We start from the raw sequence: 23,854 nt of genomic DNA, 5'->3' as shown, positions 1-23,854 counted from the left end.
GACACTAACATGTCACAGATGTACTTTGGTGCTCGGCCATGGAGAGACTTGTACACAAGCAGAGCTGCTTTAAAGTCTATTCTCTGAGGCACAGGAAGCCAGTGCAGAGACCTGAGCACAGGACTTATGTGCTCGTACTTCCTAGTTCGAGTAAGGACCCGAGCTGCAGCGTTCTGGATGTTCTGCAGCGTCTCACAGCTCGTTTGGAGAGACCAGTGAGCAGACCATTACAGTAGTCTAACCTACTGGAGACAAACGCATGGATAAGTTTCTCCAAGTCTGCTTTAGACAGTAAACCTTTGATTTTTGCTATGTTTTTTAGATGGTAAAAGGCTGCAGATGTTATTGATTTGATGTGGCTGTTAAAGTTCAAGTCTGAGTCCATTATTACCCCTAGATTTCTTGCCTGATTTGAAGGTCCGCACCTTACGGAGGTAAACGCAGCCGTCGCCCCATCGTGCTTTGCGGACACCCTGCTTCGGTGTTCTCTCTCTTAAATCCAATATTAGTCCTGGTTTAGACCTGCTGTAGTCCTGATTTAGTCCTGACCCACCCATGTGTAATCACTACCCTCCCGTAAAATTCCAGAACGTTAAATCCTGCCCGTTTCAGCAACTATTTGCCCATACCCAACCCGGTGCAGGACTCTGCCACAGCCACGTAACATCTACCTTCTTTCAGCGTGTCCAGAAGTCCAACTTTTTGTGCGATGGTTAGCATCTTCCTCTGCCTTTTGGGTGCGACCGCAGGAGCCTTTGTCTGTGCAGAACATTTAGTTTTCGTACATTGTGGGTTTTGAGAAAACGTGCAAACATACAGTACTTCAGCATCACACTGTTAGCCATCGAACAAATTTGGCAGCTTAACGCATTCTGTACTGTACAGGAGACACGGCACGGAGGAGATTGATTGACAATGGTCTATAGCCAATCAGGATGCAGGGGGAGGAATGAAATGCACGTTAATACACTGCAAAAAAAAAAGGCATTCAAAATTGCACCAAAAAAAAAAAACAGCAAGACTGCAAAAAGTGAACCGTGATATAGCGAGGGATGACTGTACTGAACTGAAGGTAAAAAGGTAGCTGCTTACTTGAAAACTACCACCACATGACATCACAGTGTGAAACAGAGAATTTTGAGCTTTAGAGATGTAGACAAAAACAGACAAGAGTCAATTTAGAATAATATAGGACCTTGACTGCTTGAGAACAAATTGGTTTTCATATAAAAGTCCTTCTAATACTTCAATTGCGTTTGCACTTAAAACCTCAATTTACTTCAGCAAATTCTTACAAGTCACTCACCTTGAGCTTGCGGCATTTTCGTAACTCAACAAAAGATAGATTTGAAAAGGCTATGAAGGGGCTCTCAAAGATTTAAACTGTTATTTGTCCAAGGAGATTTCTAAAGCTTTATTTTCAGAATGGATTCACTAAACAATGTGTTCCAATAGGCTTCTGTGGCTCTGAGTTGAAACTAAGCAATTATACAGCCCCAGCACTGCCTGTTCTCCTGCCTGTGTAATCATTCACTCGACTGACTGGAGGAGTTACTGTACTTTGGACCCGTGTAGCTCCTCATTATAACGGGCTCCAAACACATGTTCTCTTATAATGGCAGCATGTTCAACCCCCTATGAAGCAAAATGAGTTTATGAGTGCTTTTGTTAAAGGGCCTATATAAACAATTTTCAGATCTGATTCTGTATAATGTTATTTCCTCATCACAAATATGAAATATCTTGAGCTGTCTTTGGTTTTCCTTGTACACGTTTAACACACAAATTCTGCACATTTAAGCTGAATTCTCAAAGTGAAAACACTCTGTTCCACCTTGTGATGTCATGTGGTAATATAGGAAGTGCTCCACTGTGTTTTTAAACTCCATACACATTTCTAGAATTATTTCAATGATTTCAGCCCTGGAATTGCCAATCTCTACAGATCAAAAAGTAAAAGTTAGATTTTAACTTGAAAACTACCACTACATGACATCAAAAGCTGGCATAGAGCATTTGGAGCAGACATGTCAAACTCAGGCCCAGAGGCCAAATTTGGCCCGCGATATTTTACTTTATATTTATTTATATATATTTTATATTTATATTATTTTATATTTGGCCCAAATATGTATTAGAGTTGGCCCGCCGGCTACAAATAGGCTATAGAGACATTATTTATTTAAAATGTTGTTATTATTTTATATTATGCTTGTTCTGGATTCAGTGTTTAAGCAAAGCTATTAATAAACATTTATTTTAATAAGAAAAGGTTTAACATTACATATCTCGAAAGAAAATAAAACATGTAGATGTTGTTAAAATTCTTTAGTTTGGCCCATGACTTAGTCCCAGTTTTTAATTTGAGTTTGACACCCCTGATTTGGAGTTTTGGCATTGCAGACAGTTCAAAAATGCCTATTTACTCAAACATGTGTGAATGAAACAAAACACTACTCTGTTTTTGATGAAGTAACAGTATTATAACATGGCTTAAAGCTCACAAGACTCAATTTCACATAATATAAAACCTTTAAAGACAGTGTTGTGAAGTAACTAACTATATACCAAAATGAATATTCAGAATACTAATTTGGAGTGTAACTGTATCCAGGTACAGTTGCCCTTTCATTTGAATACCTCATTCAGACTACTTACTTTGCTAAAATAAAATGAATACATTGCAGTACTTGATCACGCTATTATGCTTCAAAGTGCACAGTATAAGCGAGAAAGCAGCTCTTGTATTAAGTGGATGCACTTAATTCATAGTAAATAAATAACCATGGAGATAAAGCAGTTTTAATCCTGTTGCAATTTTACACTATATTATAATGCAGCTCCACTCAGTGCTTAAAGTATCGAAAGAGTTCAGAATAAAATACTATGACTGGACAATTGTACCATTGTACCAGGTCAAACATAGGAACTCAAATAATCTTTTAAGGCAGAATGACGATTTGTTTTTCATTTCTGTACAAACATAATTATACTTTTGCTTTGGTTTAATTTTGAAAAATAAATATTGTTTTTGTAGATCGTCCAACCCCTTTAGCAGCCCAGCCGTGGAGAGAAAACGCGGAGCACCAGACCGACCAGAGAGACCAGAGAGACCAGAAGACGAATACCAGATCCCCTCATCTAACCTGTGTCTGAGCCAGGCCCCTCTCTGCATCTCTGTGCCCACCAGGTACCATCCGCCCCCTCTGTTACCATGGAGACACACAAATGTGACATAATATACCCATGACACTGTCAAACTTATCCGACCTGCTTTGTTTAGGCACTTAGAGAACGGGTCCCCTGAGCCCCATGTGGAGGAGAGGAAAACCAGACCAGACCCAGGTACGGTTCACTTGGTTTTTATTTTGTCCTGTCTATGTAAAGCGTATTTGAGTTAGTAGTAATGGTAGTAGTAGTAATAGTAGTAGTAGTTGTAGTTGTAGTAGTAATAGTTATAGTCGTAGTAGTCGTTGCAAAAGTAGTGGTAGTACTAGTTGTAGCAGGTGTTGTTGCAGTTGTAGTTGTTGTTGTTATAGTAGTAGTAGTTGTTATAGTTGTAAGTAGTAGTAGTTGTTGTTGTAGTTGTTGTTGCTGTTGTAGTAGTAGTAGTAGTAGTAGTTGTTGTTGTTGTTGTTGTTAGTAGTAGTAGTAGTAGTAGTTGTTGTAGTAGTAGTAGTAGTAGTAGTAGTAGTAGTTGTTGTTGTTGCAGTTATTGTTGTAGTAGTAGTAGTAGTAGTTGTAGTAGTTGTAGTTGCAGTAGTTGCAGTTGTAATAGTGCAAAATTTGTAAAGGTGCACTAAGTTTTTTGGAGGACAATCAGCTAGCTGCCTTAGTGCTTTCCCTGGAATGTTACACAATAAAGCATTACACTTATTTATCTTCACAGCGGCAAACAGGTGACACCAAGTCACCTGTCAGATCTGTGGAGAGGTGACTGCCCTCACTTAAAATGTTAAGATTCATGATATATTTTCTGGCATATAAGAAGACTCTGAATCATGTTACAAATGTCAATAAAAACACTTGTGATTAAATACTGTGGAACATTTCATGCAAAGGAGTTACATCTCCATGGAAACAAGGCAAATAGCAGACCCGTTTCCCTGCTGGCACCACCAACCTTTAAGAAAACTGGCTAGATGATGTATTTCTCCATTCTTGGGTGTTAAAGTTGTTCAAATCTTCGAAGCGTATGTTTTTAAACCTTTCTCTAGCTGAAGGGGATCAAGTATTGGAAAATTTTATTTCTGTCAATCACTGAGTTTTATCACCTGAAGGCAACACAAACAAACTGAAATTAAAGCCTTCCAAGAGACATTTGCATCACTGGAAAATAAGGCAGTACCAAGACAGAAAGAAAACATCAAACGCAAAATGTACCCACAGGAATCAACATACGTTATTTATTCTAAGAAATACATCAATTTTTGGAAATATTATATCTTAGTTGAGATGCAGAAATGTGGCTGTAGATAAGAAAAGAAAAGACGAGACAGTAGAATCTTTATTTGTTTTACAATGGGGACAGTACATGAACAGTGTGGTGAAAATATACAGTCAAAAATTAAATCTAAATGTATAAGAATATATAAATGTACTGAATAAAATAAAAATACAAGATGGAGGGAGAATAAAGTTTCAAAGGTAGTCGTCTGGACACTGTTTTTAAATATAGACATTTCAACTGCCGTCCAGAAGTCATGTCAGAATGGAGTAAAAAATTGTCTTAATAAAGGAGGAGTAAAGTCAAGCTATGCTACAAAAACTATTATGAACAATAAGTATCTATGGCTATGGTTATCTTATCATTTTATTCTTATAACGTCTTATTTAAAGGTGTATTATGTAACTTTTCTGACATGTGGACGTTATTGCTTAAAGTTTTATATGTGGTTTTGTTCTCGACAGGTGTACCCCCCGAGTCGGGTAGCAGGGGCGCACCTGTCTCCTCCTTCAACGCCAACAAGACCCCCTGTGACTATGACATCCTACTGCCTGCTTCAGGTACACACCATCTCTCTCTTCTCTCCTTCTCCCTCCTTCTCTCTCCCCTTCTTTCCTCCTCTTCTCTCCTCCTCCTTACTCCTCCTTCTTTCCTCCTCCTTCCTCTTCTCTCCCTTTCTCTTCTCCTCCTCTCTCCTTCTCCTTACTCCTTCTCTCCTCCTCCCTTCTCCTCTCTCCTCTTCTCCTCTCCTCCTCCTCCCTCTCCTCCTCTCTCTCTCCTCCTTACTCTCCTCTCCTCCTCCTCCTCCTCCTCCTCTCCTCCTCCTCCTCTCTCCTCCTCTTTCCTCCTCCTTATTCTTCCTTCTCTCCTCCTCTCTCCTCCCCTTTCCTCCTCCCTCTCTCTTCCCCTCTGTCTCCTGTCATTGTCTGTCCTTTTACATACTGTCACAGCCATCCCCTCACGCTTTACCGGTGTTGTCGTTCTCTCCTTCCCTCCTCTCCCTCCTCTCCCTCCTCTCCCTGTCTGTCCTCTACACTCTGTCACAGCCATCCCCTTACACTTTACCGGTGTTGTCCCTCTCTCTTTCCCCTCTCTCCTCTCCTCCCCGTCTCCCTGTCTATCCTCCACACTCTGTCACAGCCCTCTCTTTACTCTGTCCCTGTGTTGTCCTGCACTCTGCTTCTCTGTGAAACATGTCAAACGCCCAGCGCTTGTGTGAAATGCCCAGACCTCAGTGTGAAATGCCCAGACCTCAGTGTGAAACGCCCAGACGAGGTGTGGATGAAGTCTGTGTCCGACTCCTCTTCATTTGCTTCTCCTTCTTATGTGTGCTGAATTGTTTTCGTGGACAGACCATTTTCAGGCTGCTGTCAGATCCTGTATTCCAATTATACGCGGGCTACACAGGGCTTATTTCACTGTGAATGAACAGGCTCACAGATGGACCCTGACAGTTTGTTTATGGCGACGAGGCACAAACAAATGGTTTTACACAAATTGGGAAAGAGTTTCAGAGGGAGTCACCAGCTTGTGTTTCTGGCTGCTCATGTGTTTTTATGCATGACTTATGGAGGCGGTGGTAAAGACGTAACTGTAACCAAATACTGTGGGATTGTCATGTAGAGCTGCAAGATTAATTGCAATCGAAACAAAATCTGAGTTGGCGCAATTATAAAGGCTCCAATTAATTAGATCCTGTCTAATAAATTGGAGCCTTTGCATTGAAAGGTCCTATTTTGCGTTGATAGGTATTTTTTTAATAGAAGAATATTGTGGTACATGTAGTTCAGACCACTACAAACATGTTTTGAGTCGCATGGGATTCTGGCATTAGTTTATCATTATATTATGTTATTATTATATTTCAGTCTAATGGTCTGTTTACACGAGAATCCTTGTGGGTAAAAACGACAAAATATTTTATCGGAAGTGCCTTTCGTTTAGACGGTGACTGTGTTTTTGGGGCTTAAAAACGCAAAAATCTGAAACCTCCCTCCAGAGTGGAAAAGTTGAATACACTCCATCATAATGTTTCCGTCTACACTGCCCAAGACGCAAAACTCTGGTCAGGTCTGCTCATCACTTTTGCGTCACTGTGTGCATGCAGAATTCCTCCTGAAAACTCTCGTCTTAACGCGGAATAAAAAGTGAAGACGTGACACCACGTTTGCGTCTTCTGTTCAGACCATTCAGCCTATGACAATCATTACTATATTGACTTATTGTTCAATACATGGTAGATATTATCGTGGGTATATCTTTCTTTGTATTAGTGAGAATTTTTGAGTATTTTTTGCAAGATGTTACAATTTTAACTATAGAAAGTAAAATTACGAACTATGACTCATTGTAGATACAAAATATAGTGTTTCATTCTGCTTTCATTCTATGTTTTTTAACAATATTGTGCATTTAGAGGAACATTCTGCTTTAGGGTTTGGTTTCAGTGTTATCATTTATCATCTATATTTACTTCAAATGAGAGAACTACATGGACCATGATCCTTTACTTGATTTCATACAACCATAGACTGTATATATTAAGGGACATAACTAACACACTAGCCGCCGTTCCAAATAGACAATGTTTTTCAATGTAAAGACAAATGGAGTCGGAAGCATCCCCTTGGTCACTTCCTATTTGGAACACAGTGGCTCGCTGGTTAGTTGTGTCCAATCCTATTCCAACTTTATTTGTATAGCATATTTTATAAACAAGACAGTTTCCAAAGTGCTTCACATCTCAATGTAAAAAACATTTTAGTTAAAAAAAAAAAAAAGTAAGAATCAATAAATAAAATCAATACATAAAAGCAGTACTAAAAAAATAAAATAGATTAAATAGCTATGTCTATTTAAATATACAGTCTATGGTTTAAATTGACATTTACATTTACAATTTTATTTTACTTTGTTTATTTACTTCAAACAAGAGAACAACATGGACCATGATCCTTTACTTGATTTCATACAACCATAGACTATATATATATATTTATGGATATAGCCAACGCACTAGCTGCCGCGTTCCAAACAGGAAGTTCACCAGGCAGCTCTTCTGGCTTACTGATCCTGGCTCCCTTTGACTTACATTGGAATATTGCCGTCCCTCTCTCTGTGACTGCTGCTGTGAGCCTCGTCATTTTGGTCTTAAATTGTTCGTCTTAACCCGCTCTACATGATCCTGTTTTTTTCTCGCTGTTTTGTCCTCCAGATTGGCTCCTATAACTGTTAGCATCATGAGTTTCATTTGAGTGGCACTGAATGGTATGGGCTTTTTACACAGTCTATGCATACAACATAAAGAAATAACTGTCATTAAGCACTTTTACATCTTAATTCTTTGGAAGTAATTATTTGCACCATAATCTTGTCAAGGCAAGGAAAAGACAGCATTATATAATTCTGTTTGCCTTTCCACAATATTGTAATAAATATCGTAAAAGTGAGATTTGCATGTGGTTACATCCCTAGTTAATCTCCTGAGTGGCCTCTTCGTGTTAGCGTTGTCTGTTGTCTAACGCAGTGTGTAAATGCCGAGCGTCTATAAGCAGCGTGTGGAAATATTCAGTGTAATTAGTGCAGTTGTGGAGCTCCGTGTTATTCTCTGATGTTAATGAGACTATTTTTGTGTTGTGTCCCTGATCCATACACACATGTCTGCAAATAGCATATTAATTTACTACAACAGTTTCGCACATAATTGCATGTACTTTATTATTTCAAACACTTCCAAGACATTACTGAAGGAGTGATAAGAGAATACTTGTAGAACTTTAAGTGGAATGATGTAAGTAATGATGACACTTTCTTACTGATAAAATTAGAGCTTTTAGTGGTGTTTAGAAATGTTAGAATACTGCGTGTCAAATCCATTTAACATTTTAACAGTGGGGCACCTGATTTTATTCGACTAGATGAGCACATTTTGTTGTTTTTTTCCATTGTGTATGCTTGTTAAAACTGAACGCTGTCAGCTTTTTATTCTGTATTTTATCGATTGCAAACCCATGGAAAGGGCCACCCCTGCTCCACTCGGGGCATTTGAAAAAGCTGCAGTAAAGACATGCACACAGCCAAAAACTTATGCGTGTGAATACCAGCAAAGTGCCTAAGGGTTTGTAGAGCTTGGAACTAGTTAGAGAGACTTCAATACCTTCTTTTTGCAGTTTGAAACTTAGGTAATATTGATGAAATTTTGCTCAGCCGGCTAACTTTGGTGTATTTGGATTGTATAATGTTGATTAATGTGCAGTGTCCCTTTTCAAAATAATAAATGTACCTTTAAAATAATTGTAAGTTACCTAGTTTACTAATTACTAGGGATGTAACAATAACTGAAATATATATCATGGACCGTCACAATATATCGAATTACAAGTCTCTTTGCCTAAATTAAGAGTTATGATGCAGCAATAGCTAAAAAAAAAACAGAGGGAACTACATAGACCATGATCCTTCGCTCTATTTCAGTATAGACTACAAGAAGAAATAACAGGTCTAAGCACTTTAAGTCTTAGTTTTTTGGATTAAGTCTTGTCAAGGCATTTTAAGAGGAAAAAGTAGCACATTCGCCTGCACAAAATATTGCAATAAATATCGTACCGAGAGATTTGGATATTGTTACATCACTAATCCTGAGCCTCCCCACCATATCGTGAGCTTTCCCAGGATATCGCAATAAATATCGTACCGTGAAGTTCATACCGTGACGATATCGTATCGTGAGACTTGGATATCGTTACACACCTATTAATTACATTTTATTTTACTTTACAAATGTCCCTGTTCAGTACCATAGTGACATAGAGCACATATTCAGCCCATATCAGATTCATACACAGAATTATCAATTATCTATGTAACGTTTCTATATGTACTTTTTCCTGAAATGATCTGCAGTATGTCATTAATTGTACATATCTTGCATTTATTCAATTACCCTACATGAGTGCGGTTCCCTCGTCACAGATGTGGCTTTTCCTGGTATTTCTTTGAGAAGCGTGAGCACTTCTACCTATAAGAGCTCTCCTATTGCACCTATATATGCAGCAACAATTCATTCTGAGTTTCTTTCACCTCTCCGCTTTATTAACTTATACTGCTGCTGTCACTGGTCCCGCTCTTCTCTGTAGTCTCTGCTCGAAAATACAGACACATTCTCAGGAAGCAATGAGCCACGGCTTTGAGGATGTAATAAACAAAAATATTAATAAATATTGTAAATTCCATAATTAAAGCCACTGGAGGCAAAAAGTGAAGTTGAACCATACACTGAGTATGGACATATATGATTGGAACTTGATGTCATTTGAATACATTTACATTTTAAAACATAGACTGCATAAAGAAGTGGACTAAGGGAGTTTTATATCACCCATAGTGTTCAGCTCCAGTCAAATGAAGCTCATGATGGTAGCTAGGGGTGTGCAAAAATATTGAAATATTGATATATCGTATTGCTTAATGTGATGATACAGTATCGATATCGTGGACTGCTGCATCAATATATCACCAGAGTATTTTTTAGGGGCGTAACAATATCCAAGTCTCACGATACGATATCGTCACGGTATGAACCTCACGGTACGAAATTTATTACGATACCGTGGGAAAGCTCACAATGTGGTGGGGAGGCTCACAATTAGGGATGTAACAATATCCAAATCTCTCGGTACGATATTTTCACGATATACATCTCACGATATTTATTGAGGTATTTTTGTGAAGGCTTATATGCTACGTTTTCCTCTTAAAATGCCTTGACAAGGCTTAATCCAAAGAACTAAGACTTAAAAGTGCTTAGAACTGTTATTTCTTCTTGTAGTCTACACTGAAATGGAGCAAAGGATCATGGTCTATGTAGTTCCCTCTGTCTTTTTTTTAGCTATTGCTGCATCATAACTCTTAATTTAAGCAAAGAGACTTGTAATTCGATATATTGTGATTGTCCACGATATTATTGTGAGAACTTTGACGATATGATATCACAATATTTTGGTTAGTGTTAAATCCCTAGTATTTTTTCATATATTTTACTAAATTATTTTGTTACCGCTGCAGTTTTGTTGCTTGTTTAGAGAAAGGAAACTTGTTTATGCGACACATTTGACATTTTCACTGTTTTGAGAATTAAAATGTCTGTTTCATATTATTCACTTTGCACAAGAAGTGGTTTAACAAAGACTTTTAGTATCATAGCCATGATTTAGCCTTTATTTTTTATTGAACCTGATCGAATTGATTTGAAATATATCACATTGAATTGAAAGTGCACTGTATTGAGGTATATATCGTATCAGCAACTTCTTAATGATACCCAGCCCTAATGGCAGCAGTTATAGGAGTGAAATTGGAGCAGACTTTCACATTAGGAGTTGAATTTACAGCAATTACAGAGAGAGTTTTGACAATGTTTCAATGTAAAGACAACTGGAGCATCCCCTTGGTCACTTCCTATTTTGAATGCAGTGGCTAGCGGGTTAGTCTGTTTAAATACAATTAAATACATTTACCATTGTATTTTACTTTATTTATTCAAAAGGACATTATGGCAGATGCTTTTAACCAAGCAAAAAAGTGTGTTTTAGGTTTTACTGGATGAATACACCACAATACCTTTTCATTTTATCTACAGATATATTACATACTTCTATTCTATTTCAGCTTCCTGTAATAGGCGACATGTTGAGGACTTTTTCCCATTCAAAAGTTAATAAGCCTCAATTTGTCCTGTTTCTGTGATCCGTGGATATCCTACCACAGTGTGATTCAGTGCAGCTCATTTATGTCCACGTCCTGTTCCTGTATTCCAGCTTTAGAAGATCCTTTCAACAGCCGTCCCCCCTCACAGCCCCCTCCGCCCCCTCCTCCTGCCAGACACAGCTTTGTGGACCTCTCCTCGTCTTCATCATCATCTTCATCCTGTAACTCCTCTTCCTCATCTGCCCCGAGCCGACCACACAGACCCTGCTCCGGACATGAGCACCTCCTGTTGACCCCAGGTGTGTTATGTAGCCTACTCTTGTCACGATACTGCAATCACAAACTTGATTTCAGTACAGATTCTGATTCCACAATGATAATTAAAAAAACACACCAGTTCTTTTATGTTCCCATGTGGTCTTTTATCTGTGTAATCCCTCAGTCGTCTAGGTAGGTAGTATAATGGTCCATGAGCGTATACTAGTCTGTTTAGTCTTATACTTGTTCTGATAAAACTTAAGATCATTCTAAAGCTGCTGAAAGGTTTATTTCTGTCCTGGGAATGTAACGTTTTTAGTATTGATACTTGCTCAAATGAGTATCCAGATAGTACTGACCAATACTAAAAGTAGTATCTGATTTTTGATACTTTTGCCAATCCTAATGCAGACTGTAGAACTCATACTAAACTTTATCTGCAGTTATTTTGATTTTAGAAAAGTGTGGGGCTTTCATCTAAATCAGCATTTCCAAAGAGTCTTAATTATTATGTTCAAGGTTGTGTTTAGTGAAAAGTCAAAAAGTGCGAAGCTACTGAAAGACCACATCCAAAACATGGCAATTTGTCTAATTTGATGCTTAACAAGACAATTTTATTGGGCCAAGCTTTAATTTTTATTTCAGCTTTCTTCCTTTCTGTGAGAGTGCTTGCATCTCCACAAATCTGACTCTTACTTGGCCTGGAGGGAGGTTTCCAATGGTCTGTTTCTATGAAAATCTTGTTCCTTTGGCTATAATATTATACAGTATGGCATTAAATATAAACATATGTGCATGGAGAATGTTCCACAGTAGGGTTTTAACTTTCTGTTTCCATTGAATCATGTAGTTGACCTTCCATCTTCTCCAGAAAGTTACATATTCTCACTTTACAATAATATGTGTTGCTGTTTAATTACTTATTTAAATGATCATTAAAATAGTAACAAGTATTGGCCCATCTCTTTTATATTGATTTTGAGTTGGAAATTTTAGTATTGTGACAGCACTACACCCTAACTAGATAAACTCAATAAGACGCAACCAGAATAAAAAAAATTAATATCCCTAATGTAACATATTTAATGCTAGCTACAGGGGTTGTAAGCAAAGTACTTGAGCAAAGCCAAACAAAAGTACCACAACAATACAGAACATGCCCCTGCTGCTGCCCCCTGGTGGGCTACGAACACTAGCGCTCCTATGACACTTCAGATCTGTTTTCCTTGCGTCTCTGTGGATTAAGTACAGTGCAGTGTTTGAGTGACAGCTAAGCAAAGCTCTCCTCTGCTCTTGTTGTTGTGATGTTTAGACACAGTGTTTGACATGCTGAACAACGCTGCTCCTCTGCCTCCTGTCCGAAGACACGCCGAAAACACGAAGGGCCTCAGAGGATGCCTGGATCCAGACCTGATAGCAACTAGCCAAGGTAAGTCCAAGTGTTCAGTGGTGTTGTCAAAAGTATGAATACCCAAATAAAAAACAAGAGTAAAAGTGAAGGCTTTGACTAGATATGAGATTGAGTCCACAAAAGACAAGATTTTGACATAAAAATACAACGATCGGCCCTGTATTATGTAGAATTGACCTTTGTGAGCTTGTGAAAACGCTTTGTTCCACCTTGTGATGTCATGCGGTAATACAGGAAGTGCTACGCTTCACTAGAGTCATTTGGATTTGGAATATATCAACCTTGGAATTTCGACTGAACAAAAGGTAAAAGGTCTCTGTTTACTTGAAAACCTCCAAGTGTTTTCTGTTTTGGAGATGTAGACCGACTAATAATACAGGATTGTGCAAACATGTATGAATGAAACAAATCACAGCTCCAGATATGTTTTTGGTGAGGTAACTTTATAACATGGCTTAAATCTCATAAGAATCAATTTTGTTAATCAGCTTTTTTACATGTAAATACAAAAAAATACCAAATCTTCAGCTAACTCACTCTGCTATTGGCCCCTATATATTTGTGTGTAACAGTTCTTTCTGAGCTAAAACACCGCGAGGACCAAGTGAACATGTAAATTAGTAAGTACCATATGTTCCTTTGGCACTGGGCAAATGAATGGGGTCTTATTTTCACATTTTAAATCAGTGCACACAGATTAAAGGGCTGTGAGAAGATTGAAGCTTTCAATGTGAAATTGGCCTTGAACATTACATTACAACAAAAGCCCAGGGAAAATGTGTTTCTATTGTACAGTACATTCAGTCTGGGTACATGGCACGATGACTTTTATAGTGTTTTTTTCAGGGTCATAGATTAGTCCATTGGTACTTTGTCATGTGTTCAGAAAGCATTTTCAGTCTCTCACGCATATAAAGCTAGAGAAGCTGCGAAATAAGTGGAGCTAATGCTATACAATTTTCTATTTTGGTTTGAATGCAAGTCAGACAGTCTAGACCAGATTGTACACATGCATATGACAGCCATTGACTTAAGTGTGGGCTACTTCTCTCTGGGTCTAGTCCAACGCAAGCTGTTTTAAAGTGAAAGAGGAGAGTTTGTGTATCATTTCAGTTGTCTGTTGAGTGATGAGTATATTTTTTGTAAACATTTTAGGGTCCTATATTACAAAAAATTGACACTTGTGAGCTTTAAAGGTGCATTGTGTAACTTTTCTGGTGGAGGGTCTGTCACCTGCTTGTCTGCATGGAGATGTTTTTGCTTTGCGTGGAATGTTCTATGGTATGACATTAAACACATCCATTCATTATAGGTGTTTCTATTGCTCAAAAATACAATAATTCTCTCTGTGTATTGGATTGCCTCTCCACAGATCTGACCTGCAGTGTAGCTGTCTCCTTTGAGATTGGTTTAAGCTCATCATTGTCTCAAACTTGCACCTCACGGGCCAAATGCGGCACCCGAGATCATTTCTACTGGCCCACAAGACGATTTCTAATTTCTATTAATAGTGGCCTGTCAATTAAAATGCATAAGGCAAATTGAACTACAGTTTCCATAATGCATTGCAGCTTATAGCGCCAATTTGGCCCCTTCCCTTCTGCCAGTGCAGCAGCGGCAGAAAATGAATATTAACAGATTTTCTAATACAAGGAGACAGACCACTTGACAAATCGTCCACTGAAATGTATAGAGGGATTTTCAGACTAAGCCACTTTGTGCTCTACTGTGCATGTCTCCTGCAGAAAGAGACGCTGTTTTGTCTGGTCTCATGTCAGTGTCTTGTAGGATTTCAGCAGATTTCAGGCTCTCCCGGGGGCGGGGCTAGGTGTATCAATCAGTTATGAGTAGATGTCCGGCTACTGAAGTTTGAGCCATTTCTTCTTGTCATTTACTCACTCACCTGCATTTCATGCATATTGGTCATTAAGATGTGTCCCACTCTTGTTAATTTTGCATCATAACTTATTTTGTCACACGTGATAAAATTTTAGTGCACTGATAACAGCGTGAGCTGGTGTTGCAACTTCATTTTAACCTCACAGACAGCGGTGCTTTCTGCACTCAGGCTCCACGCGCATCCGCTGTGTTGATAAACAAATAATCTGTCTGTAGGGACACTTCGTAACAGCAATACGGGGAGTGTCAGCAAATATCCCGCCTGTTCCGCTGTCAAGAGCCAATCATATGCCAAACTGTAAGAGCAGCGTTCCAGTCATGCTGCAGCTTTGTGTTCCGATGTTTTTCTGGTGCCATTAGTGAAAAACTGCGTATGTGTGCAGTGTCAAAATAAAGAAAGAATAGAGAAAAGTGGCTTTTAAAGCTTTATTTTTATACAAAGCAGCCAACTTTTCATTATAATCAAGTTTTAGTTGTGATTTCAATCATATGGTTTTCAAAAATAAAAAATAAAAATAACAGCACTGGAGCAGGGGCCCTAGATCAGGTCCAAAGAAATTTTGTTTTGGACTGCAGGCTTAAGATTGAGGAGAAGAAGGGCAAAGAAAAGACCTTGGAGTTCACTAATACTCTTCAGAAGAAGAACAAAGAACTCTCAAGATCTAGTTTACAAAACAAGAAAATGTGCAACTAAAACAAGAGCTTGCCAACTCCAAAGAAGTCATGGAAAAGGCAAAAGGCTTGGAGTTGCAAAAACACTCTGCTACTCTTCAGGAGAAGGACAGGCACCTACAAAAAAGTCACTAATGAAACACCCAAAAAGACAAATGAAAAAGACTTTGAGTGGAAAGAGCTCAAAGCTGCTCTCTTGCAGAAACAGAAAGAGCCAAGTCAGAGAAAAAAACAAGTTAGTGCGTAAAAGATCTTTACCTTTAATGTATAACACTAGTTACAGTAAAGTCCATGAGAAAACGAAAGACATACTCAAAGCATCTATAATGGGCACTCAAACCACTTGTATTGATGTTGGTGGAGATATAAGAAAATGAAAAACTGTCCACACCACGAAAGGAACTGCATCTCTAAAAGTTTCGTTGTGAAAGTGAAAGGGTACAGTGATCCAGCCGCCCAAAAGGAGCGGCCGTATTAGAGGAGCAGAGGAGGGCGCCTTAACAAATGGATAAAGTGAATGTACAAAAATTATATAATCCACGTTTAAAGAAATCTAAACATTAAAATGGCAATGTTAATGTTATTTTTTATCCTCTAAACTAAATATAACACTTACTTTAAGAGAGAGAGAGCGGTACAGCGGAACACAATATATCTCACACAGTGATACTGCAAATATTTATCAAGTTTATTCTTACATGAGACTGCATGATAGTTTGGTAATTTTATAACTTCGGCCCCTGCTCCAGTTAAGTTTGAGTCCTGATCTAGACAAAGCAATAACTTTTCCATGGAGACATGCAGGTTGCAGACCTTCCACTAAAAAAATTACACATTGTACCTTTTAAGTCATGTTATAAAGTTTTCTCCTGAGAAATGTACCTGTGGTGTTGTGTTTTGTATCATTCACACATGTTTCATTAACTCTTTATTACCGTATTTTCTGGGCTATTAGACACGCTCTTAAGCTTCTAACCCCATCAAAAAACGACTGTGTGCCCCATACACGAATCCACTCGGGTGTCCCAGCACGACTTCAGTAAACTACAAAGCAGCACCGCAAACACGCACGGAGCAGACAGCGACCGCTCAGCGAAAAACACCCACAGCCACACTCATCGCTCCACGCAGACGAGGAATGGAACGGAGGAAAGAACCGAAAAAGCGAGTCCAATGTACTTTTCAGAGCCACAACTGAACAACTGAGTCACTGGGAACACACCAACAATCCAGCGATCCCAGACCGCACCCTCCCTACACGCCACAACTGAACAAAGCCCAGAGTCACCGTGAACGCACCAAACAAAGTCCAACTGACCCATCCAACTGTTGTGTTTCCTTTAAAGCCCAGTGCGGTTTATTTGTGAATAAAGTTTGAAAATAGACCATTCAATGACAGTGCGTCTTATAATCCAGAGCTCCTAATAGCCCGAAAAATACGGTATTAGTCTATCTACTTCAACAAAGCTCAAAATGCTCTGTTCCACCTTGGGATGTCATGAAGTGGTAGTTTTCAGCTACCTTTTCCCTTTAGTTCAGTAGAGATTGTCAATTCCAGGGTTGATCCAAATGATTCTTGTCAAGGTGTGTGGATTTTAAAAGCACAGTGGAGCACTTCATGTATTACCACATGACATCATAAAGTGGAACAAAGGAAACATTATAAAATAGTGTAATATTAATAAATGGCATAGAGACAAAACTACTGTCTGCTGGTTTCGGAAGAACTTCTAAGCTCAAAAGTGCTGTACTAAACAAAAACCCTTTGTCTAAACCAGAATTGCCTGAAGACGCAGCTTAAATAAAAGGAAAAATTCAAGTCAAGCCAGAATATAAAAACTGACTAAAGCAAGTACTGATAATAGCAGTGAAAAAAGCTTGAATAGGACTATAAGTATTACGATTAACAGCAAATGGTGGACTATTGTTAACACGCGCAGACTCTCAGAAGTGATTCTTAAGTTTAACCTGCTATTTAGTGAGCTATTAAAATTGTGTTTAAAACCTTTTATAATCTCATAAACTAATGGTGAGGTTGGACTGATAACTAAGTGAATGTTTTAATGGTTTTGATTCACATCCATTTAAGACATTTTTAATGATTAAGTGGCAGTGAGGTGCAATCAGTCAAAATTTTATTGTAATTACATTTATTTAAAAATATCAAATGAATAAAAATGAAAAATCTGGTCTGGATTTTGAAACCTAGAGCAAAGCAACTTCTCTAATTTAAAGTGCACAAAATGTTTTATTATCTTTTCCATCTCTTCCTTTACGGTTTAGTCCTTAAATGTTTTTATTAGTTTTGTTTATTCTTTATTTTGGCGTTGTTGAGTAATTCAGCTAATAATGTCAACATTTTGCACAGTCCATAGAGTATCTTTATTTTGCCCAATGTAGGACCTTTAAAGCAAAATATATATCATAATTTAGTTTATATTGTAGCATTTTGTTATTTAGATATGAGTTGTTTCTCCTCTCAACAGAACTAACCTAATCTGTAATATCACTTTGTTAAAATACATTTTAAAAATCAAATACTACTGACTAAATATAATACTGAAATTACAAAACAAATAACTATATAAATAAAAATCGCTTTACTATAATAATCTGTGTATCATTCATTCATTTGTTTTTCGATATAAAACCAAAAATTTGAAAAAGAAAAAATAACTGTTTATTTGTTATTTGTCCCAAAACCAAAATGAAAAAATGGATAACAGTTCATTTTTTCAGTTTTCGATTTTGTGTTTAAATGAATAATGGAAAAAACGGATAACACTAGCCGTAACAAGTAGCCGTTTCCATGACTTCCATGACTTCTGTGACTTAAACTGCGATGCTGGACTTTTTGCGCTGTATACGGACTGAACCAGGACTGAACCAGGTCCGACCAGACCGGAACAGGACCGGGACTGAGACCAGAACTTAGACCGGGACCAGACCAGAACTGAGTCTGGGACCAGGACCAGGATTGAGGCTTGGACCAGACCAGGACCGGGACTGAGACCGGGACTGGACCGGACTGAGACCGGGACTGAGACCGGGACTGAGACCGGGACTGAGACCGGGACCAGACCCGGACCAGACGAGGACTGAAACTGGGACCAGACCAGGACCAGGCCGTGAGTGAGACCGGGACTGAGATCAGGACCAGACTGGAACTGAGACCGGGACCAGACCGGGACGAGACCAGGACTGAGACTGGGACCAGACCGGGACCAGACCAGGGCTGAGACTGGGACCCGACGGGGACCAGACCAGGACTGAAAACGGTTTAGTCCTTATTCAGTCCTGGTTCAGTCCATATGCGGAGCAAAAGTCCGGCAGTTTAAGTCACGTTAACAAGAAAATGGCCGTTATCCGTTTTTTTCATTACTCATTTAAACACACAGTCATTATCTGTTTTTTTCATTTTGGTTTTGGAGACAAATAATGAAGAAAACAGTCATTTTTTCATTTTCTTATTTTTGGTTTTATATTGAAAAACAAATGAAGGAATGATACATGGATTATTAATTTTCCTCTGCTCTCACTAACCAGTTTTCCCTCTCTCTGTCCTTCTCCGCAGTGTCCATGGAGTGCTTGCAGGCCCCCGCTCGCCCGCCCAAGCCCCTGCCCCGAAACCTCCACTCAGGGAAACCCCACGGCCTGGAGTCAGAGAACGTGGACGCCAAGATCGCCAAACTGATGGGCGAGGGCTACTCCTTCGAGGACGTGAAGCGGGCGCTCATGATCGCGCAGAATAAAGTGGACGTAGCGCGGAACATTCTGAGGGAGTTTGCGCTGGTGCCCCCCCGACTGCACCTCTAGTTTGAGGGTCCCACGTTGAACTTTGGGCTCCCTAAATTATGACTATGTTTGTTTTTTTGTGTTCAGCTGTGCCTATGTGGAGCTACTCAAAGGGCTGCATCAGTGGAATAAGTGGCACTGGGTACATTTATATAGCCAGGAGAAATCTGATAACTAGAGTGATTGAATGACTCAGTAATTTGATCTGAAAAGGAAGTGAGCATGAGGGCACGTCTGACTCCATCAGCTCTGGCTCCAATTGACTTTACACTGAAATATTGTCACCCCTCTCTCTGTAACTGATGCAGAGAGTGCATTTTGGTCCGAAAATGTTCGTATTAATCTGCTCTACTTGACCCTGGTGTTTTTATTTCACTTTTTTGTACGAACATAAATTCTCATTCCTAATATGGAACCGACTCCAAATTTGCTCGTATAACTGCTAGTAGGGGAGCTGGCAGGAAAGACAAAGGGATCTGTTGTACCAGGCCTCAGGGTTGCCCAAATTTCCATTGATGAGACTGAATACTAGCCTCATGAGCTTCATTTGACTGGAGCCAAAGTAACTGTTGTATTTGGAAGACAAAGTACAATTCAATTTTAAATTATTCTTTCAGTCTTTAACATTTTTTCTTTTGTTTTTGTCTTCGCCACATTACATTATTTTCGAATAATTTTCTTGTCAACACGTGCACAGGTGTGGCTGCTTTATCAGATCCAGGCTTTGTTACAAAGACGTGGGGAGTTCTGATTAAAAAGAGGCACATTTTCATCTCAGATTTTCTCATTAGTCAATCTCAATGTGACAGTGTGATTTTATGATTACCAATTTACACTTTAAAAAATTGTTTTAGGTGATGCATCTCCACAAATCTTGATTTCTCAAAGAAAAATAACAATACCGCTGTGCTTAAACATGCTTTGATATTCAGCATCACTATCTGTCTTTTTTGTGATTTTGTAGGTTTCATGTTCTAACAGTTCATGTGAGAATTTATGTTTAAAATTACATACAATTGTTTAAATTAAAGGACCCATACTACACAACGTTCTGATCTATGTTTTAATTGTTTCCTCATCACAAACAGACCTGGAGTTGTGTTTTGTTTCATTCACACATGTTTAACACACAAATCTTCAGTTTTTCTCTCAAACTGAAAACACTCTGTTCCACTTTATGATGTCATGTGGTAATACAGGAAGTGCTCCACGATGTTTTTAAACTCCATACGCCTTCACTAGAATTTCAGCCCTAGAATTTCCAATCTTTACTGAACAAAGGGTAAAAGGAGCTGTTAACTTGAAACTACTCCTTCATGACATCACAAGGTGGAACAGAGCTTTTATGTTTTGTATGTAGACTGTATCTTCACAGAATCCTAATAAAGGATTGCTCAGACATGTGTGAGTGAATGAAACAAAATACAACTCCAGGTATGTTTTTGACGAGGTAATAACATTATAACATACCTTAAAGCTACCCCAGAGTAAATATTCCGCAATATAGGACATTTAAGTGTCATAAATTGGGGGACATGACAGAATTTCCACTAGACTAGACAAGACACAAAGTTGGGTCCATGAGTACAACACAGCATGTGTATAACTTTGTCAAGTAGAGATTTCCTATGGCTGACTTTGTTTACATGCACACCAAAAATCAAATTTCTGTATGATTGTTTTTGACGTGGGACGACAGGTTTTGACATGTTTGACATTGAAATGTCACAAAAAAAAAGCTAACTATTGTGGCAAAGACAAAAATGAAATACGAAATGTTAAACACTGAAAGAGTTATTTTAGTATTCATAGTACTTTGTCTTTCTTGTACAACAGTTTCTATAAAATCCATGGATTAAGTGACACACAGCACCCGATGTTTTCAGATTTTTTGTGTGCGTGTAACCACACACCAAAATCACATCTAATTATCGTCTTATCTGAATATTCCAGTTTTCAGATTTTTCCTGACCGTGTAAATCCTCCACTGTCCGTAGCTGTCTGACAGGCAGTTAGCGCTGTTGTCCAGTAGGTGGCGGCAGACTCCATCTGTTCCCGGTGCTGTGGGTGCCCCTGGTGACTGTGCCGAGAGAGCACAGTGAGTCTGGCCGCGCTGTGGCTCACATGTACGACTTAACAAGGTCTGGTGAAGCAGGACCCCCACAGCCCGAGGAGGAAGCTTTATTGATCCAGCCCCTGACCTGAGCAGGAGCAGACAGGAGGGAGGGACGGGGGCGCTGGCTTTTTGTTTCTCCTCCAGGACCATGGGATTAATTATAAACCAGGGCCTTTTTAAATTGCTGGGTTTCAGATGATGTCACAATATTCTCAAGGACAGTAATAATTAAAGGTTCGTTATGTAACTTTTATGGTGGAGGGTCCGTCAAACATTTTTCTCCATGGACATATTATTGCTTTGTCTGGAATGTTTAACAGTATGATATTAAACCTTTCAATCTTCATGGAGACCAAAACAGACCAAGTTACAGGTCGGATCTGTGGAAAGGCAACCCCACTCACAGTCAGAATGCCTGTTTTTCTAGGTATTTTTGCGCTATAAAACCATCTGTAATAATAAATGTAAAGTAGAGCTGTTAATAGTCATACTGAGCAATGACATATCCATAGAAACAAGCAGGTGACGGACCAAACCAAAATGTTATGAGGAGGCTAAAATTGACAGTTCTTGGGGTCTAGTCAGTAATCTAAATGATCAGGTCCAACTTGTGTGGGTATTTTACACTGAAGTACAACATTATCAATAGTTGAAAATGTCTCTTACCCCCCATCTGGGAGTATGACATCTTCAGTTTTTAGAATCTAAATCTACCAATAGACTAATAATATATCATAAACTTTTTTGTTGGATTGGTTTGTAGGATCTAGTCACGATCAGGTCCAACATTTATGAATTTTGTTTTTAGATATCTTTTATGAAAGTACAGCTTAATTAATCAATCCATCAATCAAACTTTATTCATAGAGCACTTTTTATACAAAAATGCAACACAAAGCGCTTTACAGTGATTAAAGCGCCCCCCCAAAGCTAAGATATAAAGTTTGCTCTTGAGATTACATAATTAATGACATAATTATCTTTTTCTTTTTTTTTTTTTTTACTAACTACTACTAACTAACTATTTGGAATCTGGAAACTTATACTGTCTGGAATCTGGGACACTAACTATCTGGAACCAGTACATAAAGCAAAAAAGAAACCTCAGCACACAAAGCAACATCAGCACATACAGCTGACAAAAACATAGTACAGACATAATCGACAAGACTAACCAGAACTTTTTCTTTTAATTTATTGCATTTATGGATACAAATTATTATATAAACATAATAATGAGAACGGGCTCTTACCTATCTGAGAGTATAACATCGTCACTTTCTAGATTCTGAAAACCACCAGTGCTTGGGTTTCAGAACGCCATGGAAATTAACAATTCAAAACAAAATATTACATCTTTAGAATGGTAAACCGTCCTCAAAATGTCGCCATGTTACAGGAAGCTGATTTAAGCCTATAGCCTGCTATATTACAACTAAAATCTGCATTTCGGTTATATTTATTTTATCTTCCCCCATGTGAATCAGACATTACTGCCCTGTTAAATGCAGTTATCTCATCTGAAGCTCAGCAATAGCTTTTGTTCACATAACATCACAACCTTGTATAACCCCTATAGTTTAAAATGAAGCTGGAGATCAGACTTTGATGGTGGAGTTTGCTGTTTAACTGTCAGACTGCAGATTTGTTGACCTGGTTTATGGTGAATATCTCTGTAATTACTGGGTCTGTCCACATGAAACAAAAACTGGCACAAAGTTCAATATCTTCTCTGTCAGTATAAATAAAAACGTGAAATCATTTTCTCTACAGTATCTTCAGAAAGTGGTGCCATTATTCAACTCTGAAAAAGTAATTGTTGAAAAGCACTGTGTAACTTTTTCTGTTTGAGAGTCTGCCACCTGCTTGTCTCCATGAAGATATTAATGTTTTGAACTGATTGTGTATGGAAATAAATTTGGTAATCACAATGGAGGCAGGTTAATGGCCAGATCTATGGAAAAGCAAGCCTGCACATGGTAAGAATTTGTGTTTTTTAAGGTATTTTTGAGCTAAAACACCGGTAATTGAACAAATGCAAGAGAGATATGTTTACATTCCAGGTAAAGACATAACACCTCCATGAAGATAAGCAAGCAAGTACTGGACCCCCCATTAGAAGTTACACAGTGCAGCTTTAAGCCATGAGGTTCAGTGTAGAGGTTTGTGCACCAAAATCCCTAACAAATAATGATACATTGAGCAATTCTATTTTGGGTATTTCAGAAACAGTGGAGACTCCAGCCCTACGGGAGACTGACTGGGGAAGGCTGGTTTTGGCTCTTTGTTTCTCCTTGTGGACCAGAGGATTAATCAGTCAGGGCCTTTTTTAATTACTTCCTTCATGCGAGGACTCAAGCCTATGAATGCATTTGTTCTGCTTGGGAAGAGCCATACCTTCCTGCTCCTCTCAGACCTCCTCTCTTCTTAAGGAATTCACTCATGGAAAAGAGATGATTTTTACTTTTTTTTTTTTTTTGCCTGCGTCTCTTTGGTTATTAAAGCTGCACAATGTAACTTTTCTGTGAGAGGATCCACCACCTGATTGGGT

At 38.6% G+C, this 23,854-nt stretch overlaps 1 protein-coding gene across 1 annotated transcript in view; it reads left to right on the top strand.

Annotated features, from left to right (window-relative positions):
- The window catches only part of LOC129407497 (E3 ubiquitin-protein ligase CBL-B-like), a 37,406-nt gene extending 14,328 nt beyond the window's left edge, over positions 1 to 23,078 (top strand). Inside the window, exons 5-10 of the mRNA XM_055148726.1 lie at positions 3,038 to 3,190; positions 3,284 to 3,345; positions 4,912 to 5,007; positions 11,263 to 11,451; positions 12,723 to 12,839; positions 18,967 to 23,078. Of these exons, the coding sequence (XP_055004701.1) occupies positions 3,038 to 3,190; positions 3,284 to 3,345; positions 4,912 to 5,007; positions 11,263 to 11,451; positions 12,723 to 12,839; positions 18,967 to 19,208 (859 nt within the window). The 3' untranslated portion in view covers positions 19,209 to 23,078. The remainder of the gene's footprint in view (positions 1 to 3,037; positions 3,191 to 3,283; positions 3,346 to 4,911; positions 5,008 to 11,262; positions 11,452 to 12,722; positions 12,840 to 18,966) is intronic.
- Positions 23,079 to 23,854: the final 776 nt, after the last annotated feature.

The sequence above is a fragment of the Boleophthalmus pectinirostris genome, unplaced genomic scaffold (assembly GCF_026225935.1).
Source record: "Boleophthalmus pectinirostris isolate CB_2022bp ecotype Guang Dong unplaced genomic scaffold, ASM2622593v1 HiC_scaffold_12, whole genome shotgun sequence".
NCBI classification, from domain to species: Eukaryota; Metazoa; Chordata; class Actinopteri; order Gobiiformes; family Gobiidae; genus Boleophthalmus; species Boleophthalmus pectinirostris.
This window is presented reverse-complemented; position numbering and strand designations above follow the sequence as displayed.